Source organism: Gasterosteus aculeatus, chromosome 3 (assembly GCF_964276395.1).
Source record: "Gasterosteus aculeatus chromosome 3, fGasAcu3.hap1.1, whole genome shotgun sequence".
In the NCBI taxonomy this organism is placed as follows: Eukaryota; Metazoa; Chordata; class Actinopteri; order Perciformes; family Gasterosteidae; genus Gasterosteus; species Gasterosteus aculeatus.
The window spans coordinates 8,454,460-8,481,007 of NC_135690.1; the positions used below are offsets into that span (position 1 = coordinate 8,454,460).

The 26,548-nt window shown below is 40.9% G+C and overlaps 1 protein-coding gene across 6 annotated transcripts; it reads left to right on the plus strand.

The window, feature by feature from the left end:
• Positions 1–203: 203 nt before the first annotated feature.
• tcf3a (transcription factor 3a) lies at positions 204–26,254 on the plus strand. 6 transcript variants are annotated; one of them, XR_013467103.1, is made up of 21 exons: positions 571–1,141; positions 4,627–4,723; positions 5,106–5,178; positions 12,839–12,912; positions 13,539–13,614; positions 14,292–14,332; positions 14,491–14,626; positions 14,952–15,001; positions 16,291–16,390; positions 16,771–16,907; positions 17,041–17,185; positions 17,306–17,364; positions 17,488–17,566; positions 18,451–18,527; positions 18,655–18,828; positions 19,024–19,135; positions 19,262–19,394; positions 20,364–20,602; positions 22,832–23,067; positions 23,493–23,621; positions 23,754–26,254. XR_013467103.1 is itself a non-coding variant. In XM_040170663.2 (20 exons), the coding sequence occupies exons 2-19, from the start codon at positions 4,670–4,672 to the stop codon at positions 23,612–23,614; spliced, it is 1,881 nt and encodes a 626-aa protein (XP_040026597.1). In that variant the 5' UTR covers positions 204–1,141; positions 4,627–4,669; the 3' UTR covers positions 23,615–23,621; positions 23,754–26,254. The 6 variants fall into 6 exon arrangements, 4 of the variants coding, with proteins under 4 accessions (XP_040026597.1, XP_040026600.1, XP_040026599.1 ...); XR_013467104.1 differs by having other exon boundaries at positions 19,262–19,349; XM_040170663.2 differs by lacking the exon at positions 22,832–23,067 and having other exon boundaries at positions 204–1,141.
• The last annotated feature ends 294 nt before the right edge of the window (positions 26,255–26,548 follow it).

Sequence of the window (26,548 nt, forward strand, 5' to 3'; positions counted from 1 at the left end):
TGTTCTTCCTTTATTACCAAGCTAAATCCAAGCCATAACTATTGGATAACTTGTGAGCGTGCAATACTATAGATGTAAAAAATGAGGGGCTACTGGTATGGTTATAAATGAGCTTCTTATTAAGCAGATATTCACGTAGGCGAACTACAAACCCTACTAAACTAATACTAATGGGTATTGCGAATGCATGATAAATAATATTACATGGAATTGTGCATGGTATAAAACATATTGCCCGTTTTGGTATTTATTCATTGCCAGGTTGCACCATGATCTGAGGTTTTTGACCATGAATTTAGCAAATTACAATACCTAAAAATAAAAACTTTCCTACGGTCTATTAATGTTAGCACAGGAGCACAACTAAGGACGGCGGACTATTTCTCCTAGACTATCAAACAAACGCGAATATTTTTTGTAGCTCAGGCAGGGCTTGAGAACAAAATTAAAACGCGTGCAACCCTAAGGCAAAATTAGACTGCCCTCAAGGCTGATAATGAAATATGGTTGGACGCCCCACGTGTCAATCAAATGTGTGTCGTATCCCATTGGTCCGCCCTCCGATATTATCATTCCATCTTCTACAAGTCTAGGCTGTTGGGCTTTCCGCCGTCCTCATCCGCGCGTCGACATAGGTCCCCGCGAATTGCCAAGTATAGTCATTTTGTGCGGCATTTACACCCACAAACTGACGCGTTGTGTTATTTAAATTAACTGCTGCATTAATACAAGGATAACTGAAGCCTGCCGCGTTCGTTATGTCCGTTTGAGTCGAGATTGGACGTCGCTAATGTTCCAGCGTCCATGTCCCCCCGTAGGCTGTTCCGCGGAGTGATATCCACTTCATTGCAACCGACAATGTGGAGGCTGTTAAAATGTCTACTTGGAAAATGAAATTGTTACATTTTCTCTCACAATAAGGAAACAGTGCGGCTTCAGCGTTATGGTTAAAAACGTGTTTTCAGTTTCGTGACGAAAACAAGCAGACGAGGTGACGGAGGAGCGGTTCATATTGTCTTTCCTCATTTTCATCGAGCCCGCAGTCCGGACCACGGGGGGAAGGATCCTATCCCCAACTTTGTTTTTCTCTCTACTGCAGCCGTCGATTTCTCGCCGTTGGATGCCATAGAATTGAATCCAGGTAAATATGTCTACGCGCACACATCCACGGGCAACAAATGCACGTCAAACCGAAGTCGCCTGTCGCGTTGTTACCGGAGTAATAGTCAAGTTTTTAAGCGCATCGTTCAAGTTGTTAACCGAGTGCCACAGCCGGGAAAAGCGGGGTCTTGGATTTTTTTTTCTCCGTCCCTTTCGGCCTGAGCGACCTCGCGGCGTTGTTACCATCGCGACTGTGGTTAACGTTAGCTTATATGCGGTGGAAAAGATTTCTTTGTTCACTTCAGTGGGCTATAACGTTAGCTGTTACAGCACATTAGCATATCGCCGGACTGAATTACCCCCCCCCCCCCCTTTCCTCTCCCCCCCGGCGACCCCGGGATTTGGCTTTCTGTAGTATGACGGTTTGACGAGGAACGCACGTATTTAACGTTAGCCGTTAAGCGTTAACGGCGACACGCGTTGGTGGTGTGTTCTATCTAACGGTACAACATTCCAGGCTGCAGCTAAAATGGCTAATCCCCCCCCCCCCCCCGCTATCAATATGTAAGAGTTTTACTAACGTAGCTTGGATCACTGTACTCACTGGTTTATAACACAAAATGGTGCAATGGTAATAAAAGCGTAGTTATAAGTGTAACTCCGGGGTATTCTGTTTTTTTCTCTTCTCCCTCCACCAACAGCAACAAGAATGCCCGTTGAAGCCTTATTTACTCCATCTTGCTTACGTTCAAAACACTGTTTTGGCCCATTATCTCAAGAACTGGTGACTTTTATTCGCGTTTTGTTGCGTTCTGGCCGTTCAGCGGAAACTTTGGTGGCCCGAGTCTTTGTGTTCATTAGCGCCCCGTTCTCCTGCTCGACGTGAGGGGTGGGCAACAGGTTTTTAAGGCCCTTTTAAAAAACGTCCCGCAGGGGTTTAACCTTCCGACGGGGCCCATTAAAAGTCCCGAAATCTCCTTTCTGGGCGACCGGCGTGAAATGTTGTGGGGGTATTTCTGCCTTTTTTTAAAACTTTTTCGCCAAATGGGAAGGCCGGAGGTGGGGGTGCGCGAGACAAGCGTTTGCAACTTCCATTTGTTAGGAGGGGCGAACACTTATCCCCCATTTTGACCTCAGCCCAGTGAAAGACAGAAATTACCGGATTATGTAGTACCAAAGTATTTTCGCTTGTCCTTATGCAAATGTTCTACATTTATCTTCACTGGTTTCTCTTTGAGAAAAGATTACACGACGTACTAATATTTGCATTTATTTGTGTGTTTTCTTTCTCCCCGTTAGGCTTGATTTAGTGGTTGCATCGCACAATCGCAGATGTTAGTTCAACATTTTTTGGTGTTATAACGTTTTTACTTGACTATAAATAAAGTAGTGACATTAGTCCCCATGTTTCCAGGATTTTCACTGATCAAAGTTGCACTCCAATGCAATTGGTATAAAGTTAGATTCATTTCATGAGTAACATTGTAGTTTCAATGAACAGCTGAAATTACCTAAAATTAAAATCATTTGTCAAGTGAATAACTTAAAGTAAATCTTCCTTCATGTCCTGAAAAGTTATTTTAATGTTAGAAGTGAAATTATCCCAAGAGATTTACATATGCAGCCTATTTCACAACCCATACAAATCTAAAATCCCACCCTAATTGCTCAAAATACAGTATGAATGTTGTAGTGTTGTCATTTTAACTTTTCCCCCCTTCTTAACTGGAAAAACCATATAGCAGTTACAACAAAAGATTGGACAAAATCTACACAGTGGTCAGCTTTTGTTGATTGACTGCCAAAGTGTTAACTCAATTGTATATACATTGTTGAAGTAGTGCTAGTTGTATACTTTAAGTTACTAGTCACTGTCTTGGTAATCACAGCAATTCAGACATTGTTGGCACTTATACGATGATTGTGTTACATTTACATTTGCAGATGTACAAAAACATCGAACCAGATTAGACAAGTTTTAAAGACAAATAATTTGCTTCACATGTATAATCTATTTAAAGTGGAAAAACCCCAAACGCCCCCCAAAAAACAATAATATATTTTAGACTACTGAATACTGCGCTACCTTAGAGGAACAGCAGCCATACGTCAACACCCAACAACACTAACTGAGCAAATTTTCTCAATGCCTCCTGAGTACTACAAAATAATAACGTTCTGATTTTGCCCTGCTGGTGTTCACCGCTTTCGTATTGCAGGGTGTCTCCTGGTTGGCTCACCTTCTGTGGAAATTGTGCTTATTTAGACGTTTAACACACATGGCCTGGATTTGCATTTGATACTGGCGGGTCAGACCATACATCTCTTACTCGAGAATTAAGCATGCCCTGTAATTTACTCCTTAAATTTTTCAAACGAGCTGTTAGAGCATGTTGGTATTTGAGGTAGAGGAAGCTGCCGGAGTCCAGGGCCCAACTAACAACGACTGCAGTGTGGCCTGTGGCTGAACCATGGTCGCACATGTTAGATGTGGCTCACCAGGGAAACTCTTAGAACGAAGTGGATTTCTCAGTACTTGTTGAATATTTTGATGGTATTTCAAGAAGGTTACATCTGCAGTACAATTTTTTTCATTTGAAATAAAGATGATCTCCTCCTAGATGAGTGTTTTACCGTACCGCCACTCATGAAAATACTTACTGCATGATTATTGCCATTTACTGGTCTTGTGTGGGCATACCACAGCTTCATTAATAAAGTCATTTCTTTTCTGCCCGTCTTTAACCAAAACCAATCTCTGTGTAGATCTAGTAACGCTGCTCAACACGGGAATTATGGCAAAACGCTTCAATAATAACGTGGCCCCTGTGCATGGAGCAGGTAAAGGCCTTTTCCTCAATGGTAGAAATGGGAGTGTCTGTGTAAAGTTTTTTTTTTCTTCCTGGTTAAATATGTCAGGCGTCCCCTTCATGCCATTTAATTTAGTTTTCATAGATTTAAAAAAGACAATAATTTTGAGTCATCCGAATCATTATGTTCCAAAAAATTGTGGGAGAAATCAATATTCGATTGAGCGTGGGTATTATTTTGGACATTGCTTGGAGTTAGGGTTGGGTAGTTGTAATGTTTTCTAAAGCAAGATCTTTTTTGTTACTCTCATAACCTTTTACACCATTCCTTTTGGCTATGACACAAGTTTTATTCAATGGCTCTATTGTTGCGATATTGGCCCTTAACAACACCCCTAGGTACAACTAAACAATGGAAGAGGCAACGATTTGAGCGGCCACTCATACATGTTAAAAGGAGGCTCTAGTTTAACTATATTCAAAAGAAGACGCCTCTAATGTCCAGTTACCCATCACAGTATGAACAAAGCAATTACAAATTTGACCTAATTTGTATAACTCAGGATAATATTCACAAGCCTGCAAATGTAGTTTGGACTCTTCCAGCTAAACAAAAGAAAATGAATGCTATATGTGTATAACCCCATTAGTCAAAATATTGCCTTTGCTGGTACAATAGGTTGAAATATACTTTGATCTTTACTTTCTCTTGTAGTCGCTTGCTGAGACTGAAAGCGCCAAGTTAACAGCAGCAGAGAATGGCTGCAGTGGAAACCGACAAGGAGCTCAACGACTTGCTGGATTTTAGCGCGGTAAGATGTCATTACTTGAATTCAATGTGCGTCCTATACACATATCATCAAGTTATTATATTATTCAAATCAAACAAAAATTCCTAGACCGTTGTCAAGTAGGTTCAAATGTGAATTCATATTGGAGCATCCATGACTCGGCCAGTCGGTCGTTTTTCTTCAGCAATAGTGGGATGCCATTTCTATATTAGACTGTTGCTGATGTGTCACTTGAATGTGAGCAGTCACTCAGTCATAGCTGGAATGTATGGATTGCCTCATGCCAGTTGCTGGCCAATTAAGATGGGATTGTTTCAATTACCACCTAATCAACCTTCACACAAGTAAAGAACAAAGTTTTAGATAGAACACATTTTACAGTTTAATTCCTCTCTCTTTTCAGATGTTTGAGCCTCCAGTTACAAACGGCAAAAACCGTCCAACTACTCTTGCAAGCAGTCAGTTTGGAGGAACAGGTAAGACGACAATTTGATATATATTCTTTTAAAGTCAGTGAAATGTTATGTCAAAGAAATTCCTGTTTCCACTCACCTAAAGCTCTGTAATTGTTTGTAATGCTAACCATTACATTTCCTGAAAGTAAAGCATGGCAGCTTCTTGTCCTCTCACTACTCCACTCGTCATTCATTTGAGGTGTTTTGAATGTTAATAGAAAAGAAAATGGTTCCTGTTCTCAATAATTGCTTTTCAGATAACAAACAAAAACTCAGGGAAATTGACAGTTGGTTTTATCTTATTTATATGAAGCGCGATCTTCTCGGGACTTTCTCTGCCTTGCCTTGCATGTGTCCTTTCCTCACCTCCTCAGCTATTGCCATTCAATCCCTTATGGATAGAGGAATGCCCAATGAATCGCCTCTGCTTACCCTGTGACTAAGGACCTCCCTGTCCTTGTCCTGCAATCTCACACCCTACTTACCCCACTTCACATAACTCCTTTTCACTTGGACCCATGCCTCATTCTCATCAGAAGCCGAGCCCAAGTTATCAGTTTAGAGACTAAGAGCTAACATGCTAGCAGAAGCGCAGTCAGTCTTTCGGTTGGTAATAGAAATGAAACAGGATATTGAAGCTAAGATGAAAGACAAGACAAGCGCCGACAGGGTGGGGTTTAGGGGGCTCTATTTCTTCCATTGACGTGAGGGCCACTTGCATGTTCTTTTGTTAGAGCAAGGTGTGTACTTACAAAAGAGACACATTGATGTTATCAGTCCAACGGCTGCTCATGGCATTCTCCCTCAGGCTTAAAATGATACTACTCCCCAAATCCTTTCCGAACCAAACACTCACCCATAATAGGTGTAAAATGTAAATAGCATAAAATGAATTGGACCATAGAAGCTGTTCTTTGTGACAAAAAAAAAACTGCATTTATTTTATAGATGCACATCAAGATTTTTCTTTGAAGTTTTCTCAGTGGATTTTTTGTAAAAAAAAAAAAAAAAAGAATCTTTAGTTCGCTACTTTTCCATTGCTATGAAAAACCATTAGTGTCCTAATTATTACTAATTAAGTTGACCACTTGCTGTCCTTTAGAGATGCCTCTGCTCAGTGGGTCAATGTGCTAATGTTCAACCAAATTGTCATTCTTCAGTTTAAGAAGATAAGCGCCTCAAAAAAACACGTGTGTGTGTTCAACTAAACACCCCTCAGACCCCCCCTCCCCTTTCAAAGCGTGAGTGGAGAACTACGGTGTTCCCCAGTTATGGATATGGACCTTCATTATTTTAGTATATCTTGGAGCTACTCTTATCAATACTGTGCTTTTCAAGATTACTGAATAATGGTTTATTTTATAAACAAATAAAATAAGAAGGGATATTTAGAGTTAACTAAAGCAGCAACTGATCTATTTACAACAGCCCCTACAATCACTATATAAAGCGATTCATATCTCACTGGAAACAAATGTACAGTGTCAATTAAAGGTAAGACATTTCGGGGTGAAGTTTATGAAGAAAAACATCTGTCAGTATCATTCTATTTCTCCTGTCCTTTGTTCCAATGGCTGTTTGATCTCAGCCAGCAAGTTTATCCAAAAAGCTTTTGTCCAATCCTGTGCGTTCTGCTTGTGTAACATTTTGCCGGTGGATGAGATTCCAGACAAAGTCAATTGAATTAGGTCCCTCTTTTATTTTACATGCTGTGGTTGTTGTATAGATGTATTTCTGTTTAGTCTATTTACTCGTAAATATTGAATTGCACTTACAGTAACAAGTGCAGTTGCCGTCAACTTAGGTAATATGTGTTATTGCATCTGCTCATTCTTTGTCTGTGTTTTTATCTACGTGCGAGTGTACTTGGAGTAGATCAGCCTGTCAGAGCAATGTGATTTCCAAAACCTGTTCGTAAAAATGTATACGAAAATCTTGAACATACAAATTCGTAACAATACGAACTTGCGGTGGTTAACCACGCCCTTTGAGTGAACAACATTGCGGACCATGTTGGATTCTTGAGTGAACGTCTCTCCGCGATGTTAGATTTTTTGAGGGGGTTAGGGTTAGTATTCTATTCTTACAAGTTAACATTGATTTCTCGTTAAAAATGCAATCATAACACATTTATTTTACATCGTTAGACTTCACGAAGTGTGTTTACGGGGTGCAGGTCCCCATTCACTATGAATAGGGTGACGTCATCAGTTGCAGTCCGTATTTATTTAGTATGTATCACTATGAATTTGTATGTTCAAGATTTTCGTATACATTTTTACGAACAGGTTTTGGAGATCAGGCTGGTCAGAGGGAGCTGGGCAAATGCTGCTGCATCTTGATAACATATGAAGCCGAAACATTAATAAGTACTGATGAAAAGCACCAATAACATTAAGGCCTTTTAATTGCTACAATTTGTGATTATCTAGCACCAGGGCCCGTTTAATTTTGAGTTTTGGAACACACCCACATTCAGATAACGGAACGCTGGGCTGCTGTAGAAACATGGTGGTGCAAGATGGCAGACTGTGGAAGAAAACCAAGATTTCCCTTGGTTGACTACAGCCCTAATGTCTTTGTGAGGGAGCAAATTAGGAATTTGTAAACCTTTCGAGCTTACAGACGGTTAGTGTGTGGCACTCATGTCTGAATTATAACTAAAAGTTGGGGCCAAGAAGAGTTGGCTTTGCTTAGCCATCAAGACCGGAGGCGGTGGTGATTGCCAAGCTGGCCTTTTCCGAAGTTCCAACAACTGCCTACCGTCCTCTCACTTATTCAGTTAGATTACATTTCATTGGTTTATCTGTGTAAATACAGAAATGTAGAAACAACTATTTGTGGTTTTAGGAGTAGTCACATGTTGTAACTGTGGTTTGGTGAATAAGTGCTAGACTCGCTATCTGAAGCCTCAGTGTCAGAGTGAGGTTGCCAGGTTTGGCACGACAAACCCTGTACAGGGACATTTTACAAAAATGTGGGCCTTAAGATCCGTTTCAAGTAACCCTGACTTGGTCTCTGTAGTTCTGCTAATTGTGGAGCAGCTGCAAAGAGGTTATCAATATTAGGGAGGTGTAACTTGTGTGACTGTGGAAAACCTCCTTTTTAAAGCCTTCGGTGATGATCCATTCTCTGCTCTGGTCAAATGCGCTTTGTCGCTAGTCCGTTAGTATTTTAACTGCACTTTCGTTTTTTGGGTGCTAGAAACTGAGAATCCTATAATGTATTTTTAAACTTGGGTAGGGGTGAAATGCAGAAGGGGAAGAGTTTAACATTTGCGGATGCACTGATCCGACACCAATATTAGTGGAATGTGTGCGTCACTGTGTGGAAGGCAACTCAGACTTGACTTAAACATTGCCTTTTCTAACTTTGTAAAACCAAGTACTTAATACATGAATAAATAAATAATAACACAAATACACTCAATTTAAAAACAGCAAGACAATTGTCAAAACACACACAGCAATTTAAATTCAGTATATAATGTATAAAAGCATTGATTAAATTAATTATCCTCATTATCACAGTATCTGATTCAGCTACTTATCACACTATAAGCTCAATAATGGTATTAATCCATTCCTATTTCTGGCTGACATTGCTGTTGAAATGTATAGGATTTTCTAAAGTGCCAGAACTATGATGTTCAAATGTAAGTTCTTTTTTTGTTGGAGGGTTGATGCATACTGTTGTTTGAGAGACGTCACCAGTGAATCACAGGTTAAAACAGTCATGGCTGTGTTATTGTACATTGTTCAGTATTTCATTAACAGTGTTCACTCTCAAGATCTGACCTGACATCATGCTTTGTGTCTGTGTGAATCATTTGGGAAAGGAAGGAAGAAGGTGTGTAGACAAAATGGAACGCTCTGTTTCAGGTGCCTGCGGCACAGTTCATATAAAAGCAAAGGCATGTCTGCAAGTTTGGTCAATGTATGTGCAGGAGTTTTGCTCATGAAGCCTGTGACTCAGGCTGTCTGTCTGTTTCCAGTATCTTTTCCTGTGTAATTAAAGACTAGCCATGCTTAAAGGGGTGTTTCATGCTGGGAGGAGAAGTGCATTGGGGTTCACCAGTGAATCTGTCTGATGTTACTCACCGTTTCCTTCATTTTCCTTTTCCCGGTCCCACTAGACCGTCTGAGAGCCCTACTCATGGTTTTCGAATGCTTTCGGCTCTGCTGGTTTTGCTAATGGATATCGTAAAAATGACACAGGAATCTACAATAAACACATTATAACAGGGAAAAAACTAAAACAACAAAATGTGTTGAATCAAAAAAACTCTGCTGGTAATAGTGAGAGGAAGAAAAATCTAACCAGTTCTGTCAAAACCATTGTGCCCGTTCACAAAATGATAACAAATGATGATGATTGGATAATGCTTTCATTATTTTTTTGATGCAAATATTTTTTGATATTCTAAAGACCCAAAATGGAGCTGATGAACGGTTCTGGCAGCGTGTGGAGACACATTCACCCACCCACCTGAACGGGTCATCACTCGAAGCACTTTATCATTACATGTCTCCTTTATACGCTGATGGCGGGCGGGGGCCACCATGCAAGGTGCCACCTGCCCCTCAGAGCCAGCCAACATTCATAGGAACAGCATATCGTATATGTGCCCGAGGACACGTTGACATGCACTAGCGGAGCCGATCCTCTTATTGGTGGGCTACTCGCTCCAACGCCAAACCACAGTGGCCCTGAAACGATGTGACAAGGGTCACACAAGCAAGGCTCAAGAAAACAACTAAAAAAGGACCAGGCAAGTCAAAACAAGTCAACTATACCCTTTTCATATGAATACTTTGCTGGCAGTTACTGGTTTCAACCTATCTTATCTCTAGTCAACTGAACGTGCGTCCACCGATCGCTGGATGCGGCCAAACTGCAGCAAGGTTTATTTCTTACCTTAAACTTCACTAAAACAACAACACAGTTCTTTAGGTTGGTAGCTCTGAATTGGTTCTTAATTAAGACCAAAATATATTGTTGATTTCAACAGTGTGTCAGGTAGTCACTCACACAGTAACATCACCCAGGGCTCCGGACTAACAGTGCTACCAACGTTGGTCGCACCAGCATTCAATTACATCCAGTTTTTTTGTAAAACTAAAGCTAATAGTGGAGCTCATTGAGTAAAGTGCATTTACTAAATTACTTTTTTCTTCAGTACAATTGTGATGCTACTTTTTACTTAACTACATTTCTTTATGAGTAATTAAAATGCAATACAGTGTTTCCCCTGGGCTTACAATATTTGGGGTGGAGGGGAGACTGTGTATGTGGAAATGTGCGTACACATAATAATAATCTAATACATTATATAATAATATGACATAAACAACTAAAGAGCCCGGTTTGGCTCCACAGTAAAAGGTTTTACTTTAATGCACTTACGGTGCTAATGGGTTTCTATTGTCTCAACATGGCGATGCAGTTCCTGCACCTCACAGCTAAAATTGCTAACAGTGCAGACAGCCTAGTGCTGACAGAGCTAACAGTGTTGAGCTGAGGGGGAACTTAATGGCGGGGGGTACACTTCTGCAATGGCGCTGTCGGGCGCAACAGCATCATCAGCTGCAACCGCCGTGTGAGCACGGACACTAAAAGGCACGTGTGGGCCCTCCGGGCTATGTAAACATAACGTAGAGAAGCTCGGATTACAACACCGCGGGAAAGTTACTTAATACTCTGCTCCGGTATCATGCGATACTGCACTATGTCTTAACATAGACAATAGTTTATTGCTGCTGTATCGAAGCCCTGAATGTCATCTAGAGAACTGTAAACTACATAATCTATCTACATATGCTTTGATAATTTAAGATTTTAGACTTGCAACTGGTGGGTATAAAATAAAATAAATCAGTGACCCTGAGTCTCTCCCTGCATCATCATCATCAGTGCCGATGAAGTCAGGGTTTCCCTCCCTCCAACAGTCTCATTCTCTTTCTCTCTATAGTTTTCATAAGCATATACGTGTGTTTGCATGCTATTTCTATTGTTTTACTTCTGTGGTTCATTGCACAATAGATTTGTGTATAGAGATGCGTGATTATTATTCCTGCATATTAATGAAAACACACAACACAAAGACTCTTTAACAACAAAGATAGAACCCCCCCCCCATATACATTTTTGGTGTAAAATCTCATTAGATAGAATTGACAGGAGTGAAAATTAATCATTAAATCATAGTTCAATCATTTTTCTTCACCTGCTTAAAATGAATTCGTTGATTAGAAAGAATGATGCTAATGACTCAGTTTATCTTATTTCTTCTCTCCTTTATCCCATGATTTTATTCCTTCATGTGTGAATATTAACAGTCATCCTGCTATTATTTCTCACTCGACCTATTGATTAAATTACATTCAATCCCAAATGTATGTTTCACCTCGAAGGCTTTGAAAATGGTATTCTTATAGGAGGGGGAATGTGTGTTTAGTTTTCTGCAAAGTGCTATATGCACCCTGCTATTTGTGGAATGAAAGGTGACAGTTTTTTCTAGTTCCTTACAATCATCAGTTCCTCTTCAGGGAGTGAAAATGCCTTGATAAATAGCGTTTCATCCTTTTTTCCCCCTCATACTGTACTGATATCGTACTTGGTTCTGAAATCATGGTAATAATGTAGTTGTGTGGAAGATCAAATGTTTCCCCAGAAATTAAAATTTCAATTTCAATTTTCATCAAAATACTGCACCTTTTGGGTAGTGATAACAAACCGAACACTAAACATTGCATTGGATGCTTTTCTCGTCTGGAGCTTTGCTTCGGCGGAAAATAATGGTTTGTACATGTTCTTTAACGTTGTTGATTGACATGCAGAGTGACAGTCAGCCACAGAGAGGGGCAAGACCGTGTCTCCTCCATCTCTTATTCTGCTGGTGTCGTGCGTATAGATCAGAGTTGTCACGGCAATCTAGCTGCTCTGAGCACTGTGGACCCATCAGTCTGTTCTACTGCTGATCCTGTCATGATTCTAGCCGTCCTTTACTCCCTCCCCTCTCCTGTCTCCCGTTTTTAATTAGATAACAAAACAAAAATATGAATATTCATAAGACTGAGCTTCATTAATATGCACAATTATGCAAATCACTACGCAATTAAGCTTCAGCTTTCCCCCTGAGATGCTGTGCTGCAGTACTAGAGGAGATTTAGAGGAAGGGGACGGGCAGGAATTTCTGCTTCACCAATCTTTAAAATCACCTCTTTTTAAACGCGTTTACTTTTCTGCAAGCAGTAGCGCTTGTGTCCAGTCATAACATGTGTCAACTATGTACGATTGAGACCTTGAACATGCGTCCTGTATTAAGACAATGGTGTTGCGGGGCGAATGAGTGTTGCCGTGGAAAATGTAAAGCATCAGAGTGGGAGAATGAAGAATGTCGAGGATGATTCTGAGAACCTCATACTGGGTGTTAATTATTCAAACTTCCTGCAGCTCATATCCACGCTATGTGACAGCGCTGTCACTATGCCGTCTCTGTGTGAGCTGTGAAGTGAAGCTCTTCAATTGAGGTTACTTTGAGCATTCTGAAACAACTGAATAAAAGCAGGTCATCATCATTCTCTGAAGTCAAACTTAGTTTTACAAAGCCTAAATCCTTTGTTAAGAATTGGTGCCCTTTTGTGGGTAAATGGGTCTAACCCAGTTCTTTGTCTTACAGGTATGGATGACAGGAGTGGGTCCGGTCCCTGGGGGCCAGGAGAACAGAACAGTCCAGCTTTCAACCAGGGAAGGGTAAGTTTAATCAGACTGTAGATAGATATCATGCTTTCGAGGGAAACACAACATTTGAGGAGTTAACTAATTAAGATATATTACACACATGGGGAGACATTTGACTCGTGATCTATGAACATATTCACACTGAATCATAAAATAATGGTTCATCACACATCAGACAATATTATGAATCTCTTAACAACTTTAATTATACCGTTCAGATTCCTACTAGTATGAAACAATTTTCCATTTTTGGAACCGCACTACAGAAGAGCTATGATCTCATCTCCAAACTAATCACATTAGCAGATATTCTGAGCTTACCATTGGTACCAACAGTGTTCATTTTCATCTCATATATCTACAACTGATTGGGTATCTTGGGAAGATTAGACGTTATGGACGGTTCAGATCCTACTGTATTGCTTTATTTTTGGATACCTAACAGACCGTCCTGCCAAAACAATCTACAATTAACATTGTGTCAGACTGGTTTTAAAAGTAGATATGGTTCACAGTCTAGGAGCCAAGTTACACAAACATTCTGGACATATTCACATAAACACACAACAGTTTATTTGGGCCATTCATTTCGTTGTATCTATTTTTATATTCCTAATGCTCTGTTGTCTTTCCCACAGGGTTATGCAGAACAAGGCCTTTACAGTGAGCAAGAGGGCATTGCCTCTGCCCCCATGTATGGATCGGGGATTGTTGGTAAGGTTTAAATTGAACTAAGCCGCTGAAGCATAGAAACCAACACTTTCACGTAGTCTTTGTTTTACACCAAGAGAATGTGGGGCCTGTGTTTTTAATAGTAGGACTTAATAAGAGAAGAACATGCTATGTGAAATGCACAAGTTTGTATCAATGGACGGAGTGACTGAACCAATACAATGAGTTCTTTGTTTGAGAGGCAGCCGTTCCTAGGTTAGACACTAATGTACCACTTTAGTGCAAGCCATATTTATGCTTAGGTGGCAGTGGATGAAGGGAGCGGAGTAATCAGGGGGATGTGGAGGAGGGTTCTTTTCGTGTGTTGTTGTTGCAGTTTGTGTGTTCAGGGCGGGAGGGAGTGTGGGGGGTAAAGGGCACCCATGCACAAACAAAGCTGTCCCTTGGGACTATGGTAGCCTATAGCTCCCCTCTGTTTAACTGTCAGGGGAGGGGACAGAGGTTTGGCACAATTGCCCCTCAACCATTTATAATGGGCCAATTTGTTGTTGTTTCGTTGTCCACAGCCATAAATACCACACATCATCATAATGCACTCACACAGCAGATGGGGAGCACCCAAATGGAGAAAGGGGAATGACCAGATTGAGATTTAATACAGACATAAAAAATAAATATTCACAATCATGACCTTATTTTATATGCTGTTCTCCCAACAGGGAAGGCTGAGCGAGGACCATACTCGTCATTTGCTGCACAGGTAATCCAGTCAGACGCATCCAGCCCTCTCTCCTCATGCTCTTTAAGGGAAACTGTCGCTTAGTCAGTTTTCTCCTCTTGTATTCTTTTGAATGTACTGCCACAATGTTTGGCTTTACCTTGTACTCAAGCTTGTACTTTTTTTTGCACCATCTCCAGCCGGGCTTTATGCCCAATGAGATGCCCATGCCCAGTCCTGATGCCCTCTCCCCCTCTGGCCTGAAGACCAACTCTCAGTTTTATTCCTCCTATGAGGGAAGCAACGCTCGCAGGAGACCCTCGCAGGAGCCCATTGGTAAGATTAGTTAGGGATGGTTTCAAGCGCAGTTTTGAACCTACTCATAAAATATCTCTTCGGAAAAAGTGTCATTTGTTCAGATACACATTTATAGTTCTGGGTACAGCATCACTTCCCCCTGCTGAGGTTTTCTGAAGTGTGTGAGAAATCTCACTTCTGCTTAGTTAGAAAGTGAAATCACTGAGTTCTCAATAAGGAAAGTTATTTAATAACATCAGACTGGAATACCTTTTGCATTATTGAATGTATCCCTACATTGGTGGTTATGACGTGACTTAAGCATCCACACAAACACACAAGTTTAACTTCTTCCTCTCCTCAGGACCACAACCCAAAAAGATCAGGAAGGTGCCTCCTGGCCTGCCCTCCTCGGTGAGTAGTATCATCAAGAAACATGGCCGGGAAGTATATCTTGGTGCATAGGAGCTCATGTTGTTCTGTTTTACGCCCCGTTTCACATACTATTCAGCATCTCGAGCCTCTTCTTGGCTTGCGATGCGGGAGAATAGCTGCCGTACAGGACAACACTGAAATGGTAGAAGGAGGGGAAAACCAACTCACTAATCCAGTCACTTATTTGCAGCATGTATTTATAGTGTGTTGCTTACTTTATGGCCACCGTGGATCATTGAAGCGAATGTATACGGGGCTTCTTACTCCACCTCATTTTTTCCCTCCCTCCCACTCTCTCTCTCTCTCTCTCTCTCTCTGGACACTCTTTTTTTCCTGTTTCTTCGTTACCCCCTCCCCCTTCCTCTCTGCCCCACATCCCCCTCCCCTCGGCTCCCTCTCAGTCCCTCCGCCTCCCTCCCCTTTCTTTCTCTCTCCCTCCCCCATCCCTCTTTCCCAGCTGCCAGTGGAGTTGGCTGCCATCCAGCATTCGGCAGATGGTTCAGTAATTAGGAGTGCATCTCTTCGTTCCCTCTTCTCCTCTCCCTCTTTTTTTCTCTCCTTTTCTCTCTGTTTAATCAAATTACAGAAGAAAACTTCAGTCCATTTTGATTTGAGTATTGCAGATGCAGTTTGATACTTGTTTTTCGTCTAGAATAGTCTTGATTGAGAATTTTATTGTGGTACAGAGCATTGGTTCCTTAGTGTCCATTATATCAAAATGCATCTCCCATGGTGTGGACTCATCTCACTGGCTTAAAGAGAGTGATTGATGTATCTTTAAACCATCCTCATGTGTTTCTGTTCAACATAATAAAATGTACAAGCAATACAGAGATGACATACACTGCATATTTGATACAGAATGCTCAGTGCTGCAGAATGTGGAAATGTTGCAACGACCTGGTTATTGAATTAAGTAGTAAAACCAGACCATAAAAATAGATTCTGGCCTATTAAGGAACACATACTTTTAAGGGCTGGGTTTAATTATTTATTTAGTGCTTCTACTTTCTTTTTTTTTTAAACTCAGGTGCTGATACTATTTTATGGGGAGATCAATTTTTTGTCATTCTCCTAAATACAAAGGACAATAGAAGCTCTTAGGGAACCTTTTGTATAACTATCTTAAAAGTAATATGCCATGTATAATATAGACTGCATGTCGAGTTACACCATATAGTTTGCTAATTGTGTTGTAGGGATTTGTGGCAAGTTTATGAGCACCGAGCTGAACAGACTTCTGTTGTTCTTCTGTGTATCTCTTGTAGGTTTATGCATCTGCCTCAGGAGAAGATTTTAACAGGGATAACGCTGGCTACCCGGTCTCCAAGGCAGGAAACGTCTTCACACCGTCATTCTATGTGCAAGGTCAGTCAATAGAAGACTTGCCTTCAGAGCCTCCCCTTGTTCATTGTGTTGGGTTGAAAAGTTCAGTCTGACTGAGACACTTTCTATTAATCAGCGTAAATGTATCAGACCCTTACAAAGACAATAGAAAGCCTTCATTGTCAGTATGGTTGGGAAATTAGGCCCAGGCAATATCTTTATCCTAAGTCAGGATGTACAAACGTACTGTAGCCACATGCCAGTGAGCACCCTATGGTGCACAGGTGTTGAATAGTGCATTACAGTTGAATGAAGCCATCACGATAATGTGACATGTCTCATATGTGGCCTTTATTGTCTTCTCATCTCTTGTGGCTGGTTATACTTCGCCCCCCCCTCCCCCGCTGGATGCCCCTTTACAGAAGGCCTCCACCCGCCCTCTGATCCATGGGGCTCTGCCAGGTCGATGGTTCAGCCTGGTTATTCTGCCATGCTGGGCAACTCCCCCCATCTGAGCCAGCATGCTCCCTTCACTGCGATCAACCCCCAAGACAGACTGGTGAGTTGTGCCTTCTCGCTTTGGTCTTGTTTTTCTAACAAGCCATAACAAGGTCTTTTGACCCTTTTTGTCGGATGCATCATTGATGGCTTCTGTATGGTTATTTAATTATGTTTGTCTCTTTGCTTCTCAGAAACGGCAGCCACTGCCCCTCTCCCCCCAGAACTACCCCATGCACGGCAGTGAGGTGAACGGAACTCATCCCTCCGGCTTCCACTCTGGCCCCAGCAGCTTCGGGGTGCCCAGCCACACACCCCCTATGGCTGACCCTATTATGGGTAAACCCTTTAATGCATGCTATCCTCTGTGTGTTTATGTTTTCATGCAACATTGTTAACATTGCAGAATGTTTATTGAGCATTCAATACAATTTGAAATACTTTTTTGTTTCATAAAAGCCAATCGAGGAGCAGTACCGGGGAGTTCAGGTGATGAGATTGGAAAAGCCCTGGCATCTGTAAGTAATAACAGATTCACTTTAATACTTAATGTTGTATATTATTATATTCCTATAACATAATAAATATACAGGAATATGCTGCATGTGAATTAATTGAGAACAAATTCTTCCTCTATCCAGATCTATCCCTCAGACCCACACAGTAACACCTTCCCTCCATCTCCGTCTACTCCCTCCGGCTCTCCCCAGGCGGTTTCAGGTGAGGAAACGGCTCCAGTCCTATTTTCCTGAGATGTTTTAATGAATCAATACAGTGTCCTTCCTGTTGTGTACGTGGATAAGACCTTTAAATTATTGTCATTCTAACTAAGCCTGAATGGTTCTTAACAATGTGACAATGCAGCTCCATCTATTGGGTTCACGGTGGAAGTAAAACGTTATGTCAAAGGTTTTTATTTCGGTGTATTGAGGTATCTTTGCATATGCCATTACAATTTAAACAATATTGTCGGTAAAATATATTTAAAATGCATCTTGCCATCAGTTAGACTCAGTCAACACTCTTTTACAATTTCTAATTTACGTTTTAAGCAATGACTTCGCGCGCGCGCGCACACACACACACACACACACACACACACACACACACACACACAGGAAATCCTTTACAAACAAAAAGTTCTCCACAGCATTCAAATAAGTAAGAATTAGGAAGCCAGCATAGTTAGGGTTTGGATTAGGGATTGCCTTTACATTTAGGTCATCTGGTTTTGCAGTATGATAGATGAATAAACGTCTAATGTATCCACTGAAATCCTTTCTACATGAAAAGATACTTATGTAATGTCCATATTTTTATTGATGATGATGTCGATGGGTTAAACGCAAAAGTTATTTTTCAAGGTAATACCTGCGTGTATTAGATAAATAAACATAGTTGTAGTTATAATTGTTGTGATTTTCGGGTTTGTGTTTTAGCCTTTACCAAACTGCATCATTTACACTTTTTTTTTTTGTGCAACATAAAAATTGCAAAAAATGCAATATCCATTTTTTAGATAAACATAGTAACCTCAAACATATACAATATAAACAATACTATTTGGATGCATTTCTCAAAACCATATGATCTTTTTTTTCTAGGCTCTGCATCACAGTGGACTCGATCCTCTGGCCAGGCCACGCCTTCACCAAACTTTGAGGGTGGAATTCAATCCATGGTTAGTTAATGTCTCGTATTTTATGTCTTTAATGTAAGGACAAATTTTTAGAGTAAATTACAGAGCAAAATACAGAATGCCACATTTATTCATGCATGGCCTTCTGCTGTCTCATCGTATTCCCCAGCCTAGTAAAATGGAGGACCGTCTGGACGAAGCCATCAATGTTCTACAGCGTCATGCCAGCGGGCAAGGAGTGCCAGGCCTGGCTGAGATGCACAATCTGCTCTCGTCTGGCTTAGGGTTACCTCCAGCTTTCACCAGTGCAGCACTTGGATTGGCCAGTCGCCTGCCCGGACTGGTGAGATTATTTCAAAAGCACTACAGAAAATCAAGCCACAAATGACTAGATTAAGTATGACCGTTCAATTTAAAGTGACGGTATTTTGTGAGAGCGTTTAGTCGCTTTTTTAGTCGCTTAGCTTAGTCGCTTTTATGCTAGTACTAAACGATTCTTGCAAGGTCATTGAAATACTGTTTAATTGTCGTCCTGAAGATGTCTGGTCACCACGAGGAGTCTGCTGGTCTGCCCTCTAGTGGGGGACTTATGCATGGTCACCATGGCCCCAACTCTGTCCAACCAGGCTCTCAGCCTGAAGGTTTTACAGGTGATTCTATCTGTGGTTTTCTAGTATTACAGCATCAGTACTGTGCTGTCATTGGAGGTTAATTCATATTTGCTAGTTCTATATGCTATCTTATTTGGTATCCTTGTTTCTGAACCCCCGGTACAGGCCTGTCTGGTAGCCTGAAGCGCTCCAGTGGTTCTGATATCAAACGAGAGGACAAGGAGGACGATGAAAACTGCTCCATCACCGACAGGTCAGAGGATGAGAAAAAAGACATGAAGGCCCGACTTGGAACAAGGTGTCTAAAACCTTTTTTTCTACACAAGATTTATACTCTTTTATCACTGCATGAGATTTCATGGCATATAATGCCGCTGTGGTTCAAGTATAATATGTGTCAAGAAAATGGTCTTTCAACCTTTCTAGACAGGATTCTTTATAGTCATTCATTTAATTTAACAAAAAAGGAGCTAGTGATTTTGAAAGATCTGCAGTTGTGCCCTGGTCTTCTCTTGTACGATAAGGGAGACTGAGTAGTTATGTCAACATGTATATTCCTGGTTCAACATTGGCTGTTAAAAGGTTACAGTGTAAATGGAGGATTGAAGAGGAAACCATATTATATGTTATATATTATAACCAATAGAGACCAAACATCTGAATCACATCCAAGAACAGTTGTGGCAGAGTAAATACTTAACCCCCTTTTAAAATCTGACATCCTTAAAGGCACTACAGCATTTGAATCAAACATAAAGGTTAATGAACACAAAATACCCATCTAGTGCAATTTAAACAATGTAAACTTTATGCAATGGAACTTCAACGTGAAAGTAATTCAATCACAATCGTAAACACTGCTACAGTCTTCAATCCCATTACTTATGAAGTTTACTTGTGTTAGGTGTTTGTTGTTGTTGATTCGGGTTCAGGTGCTTTGCTGTAGTTTAGACATCGCATCGCACGCAACCATTTCTCTCACAGTAGAGTAGTTAACCTTCATGGTTCGTCGGATGTGGTGGTAACCTTTAGTCCCTCGAGGGCTCCATTGCCCCTGCCACCACGTGGCCAAACCCTAATGTTATCTACCTTCTTCTAGCAGTGTTTGTAATTGTTATGAAATTACTTTGGCGTTTTATCCCTACATGTGGCTTTGACGTTCCTAGAAAAATATATTGTTCACCCCATAATTGGGAAATTCTTATCAGTGAACTGTACACATACTTTTGTTTCACTCCCGCCTCATCTGCCGTTGGCCCTTTGCTAGTCTGGATGATGAGGAGGACGATGAAGATCTACCAGTGGAGGTTAAGGCTGAGCGGGAGAAAGTGAGGAGGATGGCAAACAACACCCGTGAACGACTACGTGTGCGGGACATCAACGAGGCTTTTAAGGAGCTGGGCCGCATGTGTCAGCTCCATCTGAGCCACGAGAAACCGCAGACCAAATTGATCGTACTGCAACAGGCCGTTAACGTTATACTCAACCTGGAGCAGCAAGTCCGAGGTCAGTGGGTGTCCAGGGAGGAAGGAAGAGGAGGGGAAGGGCCTCTCTACAAAATAAAACTCCCACACGGCTTCACTTCCCAGCTCCTTTATGTCCTTCTAGATCTTTTCCTACATTGCTTGTAGTACCTAACTTGACTCCACTTGTTGTGGTAAAAACATTGGGCCTCATTCACTTATACATGCTAGGAAATATTCTTGACTGGCACAACATAAGTGGACAGGTAAAAGTCAGATTAATAACCCACGCAAAAATTGACAAGCGGCATCAGCATACTGCCACATGCAAAGTTCTCTAAATGAGGTATATGTTAAGCCCAAGGATTATCATGGAGAAAAGCAATGCCGTTTTAAAAGTGAGCAGCACAGCCTTACTTACTACTAGTTTACGCTACTTACCACATTTGAGTCACATCTGTGCTCAGTGTTCCCTCAAGGGTGACGTGGATTAGAAAAGAAAAATACGTTAGAATGTGGTGTGGCTCCAGTAAAAAAGAAAGAAAAACAAGAGCGGATTTGATCGATCAATCTGGCAACAATACAACAGCCACATGACTTACATTTGTATAATCACAATAACAACAGATCATATTCATCTCTTTGTGTGATGGAGTCATAAAATTTGACAACCAATCTCTAAACCTTCATTCTTAAACGCAAATGAGGCTTAAAAACACACAATACACAAAGGGCTTTAAACAAGTCTGTTAGAACCTTTTTATTTATGAATGCGGTGTTGGTGTGTGATGTAGACAGCCGGACAGGCCTTCATCGTTGTTGCTTGCTCATGAGCCAAGGCAGGTTTAACCTCGTCTGCGGAGGAAGAACAAGTAGGACGTTAATACGCATGTTTTAAACACAGAATGAGGTCCATCGTCCTTGCTTAATACCAGTGAGTCAAACCACATTTTTGGTCCATCCTAAAGCATATCATAAAAGGGAGGGGCTTAGATTAAGGAAAATAAGCTGTGTGACTGTTTTTTTTTTTTTTAGACATGCCCATTCTCCTGTTCATCTTCTAAGGTTTTCGTCCACTGGCAACACATACAGGACCACTGCTTGTCCTGATGCAGTATGTGTTGCCTCGTCTCATAATTGGCCGTCTGTCTCCACTGTGAAGATGCTTAAATGTTTCTCCGCTTTACCCTTTAACAGTATTAACACATCTTTCTGTGCTCATTTGCTTTTTTTCACTGTTTCTTCATTGAGCCAATTCATAGTTTCTGGTTATTTCAGCTTTATGATAAAAATAAAAAAAACACCTCATAAGGTCCCTGTCTGTCTCTGGCACCCTGGTTAGCATGGACGCAGGGCGTAGTCTGTATTAACCAGTCTTCAGCTTCATCACAGTTCCTGTCTCTGTGCTGCATGTCACAGCCTTTATAGCAGTAAACCCCTTTTTTGCCATCCTGTATTGGGGACAACCCTTTTTTTTATTGCTTCATTCGCTCCCCTATCGTTGATTTTCTTTTTACAGATGTCAGCAGGGACCTCCTCTTCCTCACATTCAGATAAATACATCTACTGCTGATGTATTTAACATGATGCCCTCAGTCTCTCTTCTTTGTGTCTCTCCTGTGTGGCTATTTCTATGTTGGCAGAGGGTGTTGCTTCCTCTCTCCCCTTCTCTCTCCCTCATAACTTTCATTCCTCTGGACAGTCACCAAATCCCCTCAACTTCCATCCTGGACCCCAAAGACCAAATTAAAATGTTGGTTGGTTAGATTTTAGGACAGATTAATTAGACATGTTCTCTCAGGTCGACTGTTGTAAATTTGGCTTGAGATTATTTATTGTCGCACTTGCTCAACCCACAAAACTTGAATTTCGGACGGATTGACATTACGTTCATTCATGTTTATAAAGCTGTATAATTTAATATCTGTAGATCTACGGAATTTTTTTCCCACCCTCCGCACCTCTCCTGCAACACAGCCGTACTCGACTGGGATCTTCTTCTGCAATTCCACTGGTCTCATCTTGGGTGAAAAGCTTGAAATTAGCACCAGACATAGACATGCCAAAAACAAATATATATATGTATATAGATATAAACAAAATATTTATATATATATATATATATATTGGTGCAATTAAAAAAATTAAGTGATACGATGCTTAAGACTATAACTGCAGTTAAAGGGAGAACGTCTGGCCCAGGTTCAGCCAGGGCTGTGATTTGGGTTTGTTAACCAGCCCCTCCAACCCCCACTTCTCCTCCTGGCTGCAGTGTTGTTTCGGTGGCCGATGAAAACCTGACTGCCGAGGAGAAGGAGCAGAGGGAGCGTGAGCGCCGCCACGCTAACAACACTAGGGAGAGGGTGCGCGTGCGCGACATTAACGAAGCCTTCAGAGAGCTGGGCAGGATGTGTCAGGTCCACCTGCAGAGTGACAAGGCCCAGACCAAGCTTATCATCCTGCAGCAGGCTGTCCAGGTCATAATGGGCCTGGAGAAGCAGGTGCGAGGTAGGTCAGCCAATAGAGGAAGGTCTGATCTACATAGACAACCAACCATCTCTTACCACAGTTGCCAGTCATTCACCCGTCAGAAAATCTCCTCTTTAATTTTGATCTAGCTTACTGTGTGGCATTCACTTTGGCTTTCTCCTCTCTATTTGCTCGCATCACTTTGGAAAAATTAAGAAAAACGGAGAAAAAAGGGAGAATATTTGAGGAAGCATATCCCTCCTTTTCTGCCAAACGTCTGCAATTCTTGTCTTTCCTTTTCCCCTTTTCTGTTCTTCCCTGTCTGTTGTCGACCTGGTTGTTTCTTCCAAACTGCTGCTTTAATGTCTTCAAAGATTTCCATGGGAAAAGCAAAATAATCTCAAGAATTCCTATTCCTCCGCCCATACCGTTTTTTAATTAATGTGTTGGTCCTTTTTTCAAAGAGCGTAATTTAAACCCAAAGGCCGCCTGCCTCAAGAGGAGAGAGGAGGAAAAGGTTTCAGGCGTTGACCCTCAGATGCAGCTCGGTGGGGGTCACCCTGGTCTTGGAGATGGACATATGTGATTCTCAGGTCAGTTCACAGATTGTGTGTTGTGAGGTTTCTTCTGTCTTTCCTCCACAATAATATAATGAACAATAGCTTGTTTTGTATGACGGAAAAGAAAAAAAAATGTTCATTCTTTTTTTCTTCTTTCCCTTCCAGTTCCTGTTGATTGTACAGCCCTTAGAACACGTGGCCTTAATCTATCATTGTCATGCATCTCAGTGTGTGTTAATCAACTTTTGGAAAGCACACACGCACACACCTCATTACTGACAAAGCAGGTGGCCACATTCCTGACTATGAATACAAAAGTAACAAGCACACTCTTAACAGGAAGAGGGAAAATGTATTAATCTTAACAAGACAACACTTTGAACCGAGGACACCGGTTTGGAGACAGTGGAAATTGGACATAAGGACATTCTTATGATCATGTTTTTGTAAGACATTTTGAAAAATTGCTTTACATGTTGGGAGCAAAACTTGTTTGGATCAAATGAAACGTTTTGGATCAACTGCTTGTGTAAGCAGAGTTAGGATTTGTATCGTTGGATGATTATTGGCATTCCCATCTGAAAAGCAGGTCTTACATTCTTCACAGGCAAAGAGGGACACCCGGGTTTATATATTATGATTAAACAAAACCTGTTCAAACATGTGCCCAAAGGAGTCCTAATGCATAGTGTTTCATCAAGATAAAATATCCATCGTTATTATCTTCTTACGTAATGACTGAATTGCAGAGGTAGGTTGGGAAACATAAGAGCGCCGACTTCTTTCTTTGTGGTATTTTCTTTTCTTTTATTTCTTGGTTTGGCTGAAAAGGAGCCACAGTCACCGACTTGGCGTCGGCTTATTTTTGGTTCGTTTATAACTGAGGGGACTGCTGGAGAGAGACCCTCCACTCACGCATACAAGCAAAGACTCGACCCGAATCCAAGAACCACAGCGACGTAGAATCCGACGTGCATGTGAGGACAGGTTGGACTAGAGCGCATGGATGTCGTTGTCACTGCCCAGCATCACGAAGCCGCTCGCTCTCAGCCACGTGGTCAGACTGTGTCGCTTCATACCTAAAGACTCTGTTACAGTACGGTGAACTTAATAAACTAAAGTCTCCGTGCGATTTGTATTACGGCAAATCCCCTTTTGCTAGAAGACAGAAATAATTGAGCATCAAAAGGGATCACGAGTGTTCCTGCTTCCCCGTAGAGAATTCACTCACCATTGACGAACTTGTTTTGGTTGTTGCTGTGTTGAGCATTTGGTGTTTTGTTTTTCCCCCCTTTTTGAACAATTGCAAAGCCGGATTTAAGGCTCTTCCTTTTGTAGAATTGATTTATCATTGTTTTTTTATTGTCTTTTTTTTTTACTTTGTAAGATAGTTGTATGAGTTTTGTTTTTATCATTTGGACTGCTCTTTCTTTTTTTGTTTACATTGTTTAAATGTAAGATGTAAGACAACTCTCAATTTAGATTCCAGGAACAAAGTGAGGTGTTTTCTTTTGTGCCAGGTGCTTAGAAATGTTAGAAATGACAAACTTATCTGGCTGTAACATCACATGTTGTGATATTGCTCTTTTTCTTTATTGCATGTTTGAAAACAAACAAACCTGTCATGCCAGTTGTAATTGGATTGTTCTGGTGTTTGCAACAGTTCTTCTTAAATGAAACACAATATTTTTCTTCAGCACCCCCCCTCCCAGTCCCCCTCTGCCCTCCTTGGATGTGCAGCTCTCTGAGGAGCTTGTGGATGAGTTCGAGGAAGGGGCAGAATGGGAGGTCTGCACAATCTGCAACACAATTCACTGTTTCATTATGAAATGAAGCATAAAATGAATCAAAAAGGGTGGCCTTAGTCATTTTCCTGACTTTGGGAGTTTTGATAATGGTTACTCACCAGTGCCTGAATAATTCTCTGCTACATGGTGGACGATGTTGCATTTGATGATTTATATAGGTTGTACCTTTTTATAATACAGATGTATAAAACATATATACTTCAGTAACATCTGACAGTGTCTCAGAACATCTATATGAAGAATCACACTGCTTCAGTGTCTGTGTCATTAAATGTAAGATGACTAATAACCCGGTCTTCAACTTTGACGCTGAAAACTACTTAATATGTTTCATCTTTTATGTACTGATTTTGTTAAGTATAATTTTGTCCTTGACTGGCATGTGCATTGATATGTATGTACAGCTGTGATATATCGGCTTTATCATTATAAGCTGGTACTGATCTGTAACAGTATTTGGTTTTCTACCTGTCATTCTATCCCAAATCTTTCCCCACGGAAATGCCCCAAACATTATTTTCTTTGTCAATCCCACTCTAACCTTTCTGCAGAAAAAATGTGGTGTTGTTGTGATATGAAAAATCTCTACTAAAGACTTTCTTTACATGAAAGACACGTCTGCAGTATCCAAGGATCAAAAATGCACCTGAAATTCTTTGTTAACCGCCCTTTTGCCCTCTACAACAGATGACCTGCTACAAATCTCTCTGTCTTCACTCATGTTTGGGGACAACATCTATGTAGGCTATGTCCTCAAAGTGCCTCCAGTTTCCTATTTTTTATATATAAAGTAGATATAGAGAACTGTTGTGTATATAACAGTAATGTAGCAATAAATGTGCCATTTTTAATAACAAACACCATGCTTATCCAATGTCTGTTTTTTTCCCTAACTCATGGATAAAAATAGAGATTTTTTCTTTCTACAATGCAACAAGAGGACTTTACCACAAAGCAACATACCCAGGATTTATTTTGGTTATGTGCCTTAACTAACCCAACAACTTAAATTAATGTGTTGCCAAAGCAACAATATCTTAGACATATTCCTTCAGCTGCACCCCCAAGAGTGAGAAGTAGACTTGGGACCAAATCAAAAATAATGTTTAAACATAATTTTTCCATTAAACAAAATATATACAGTTAACCAGC

What these genes read in the sequence shown, in the direction of transcription:
- tcf3a (XM_040170663.2), top strand. Translation starts at nt 4,670, where the DNA reads ATGGCTGCAGTGGAAACCGACAAGGAGCTCAACGACTTGCTGGATTTT. An exon ending in ACCCTCGCAGGAGCCCATTG is followed by an intron (nt 14,627 to 14,951) that starts GTAAGATTAGTT and finishes TCCTCTCCTCAG; the next exon opens with GACCACAACCCAAAAAGATC. An exon ending in TCAGCCTGAAGGTTTTACAG is followed by an intron (nt 19,136 to 19,261) that starts GTGATTCTATCT and finishes CCCCCGGTACAG; the next exon opens with GCCTGTCTGGTAGCCTGAAG.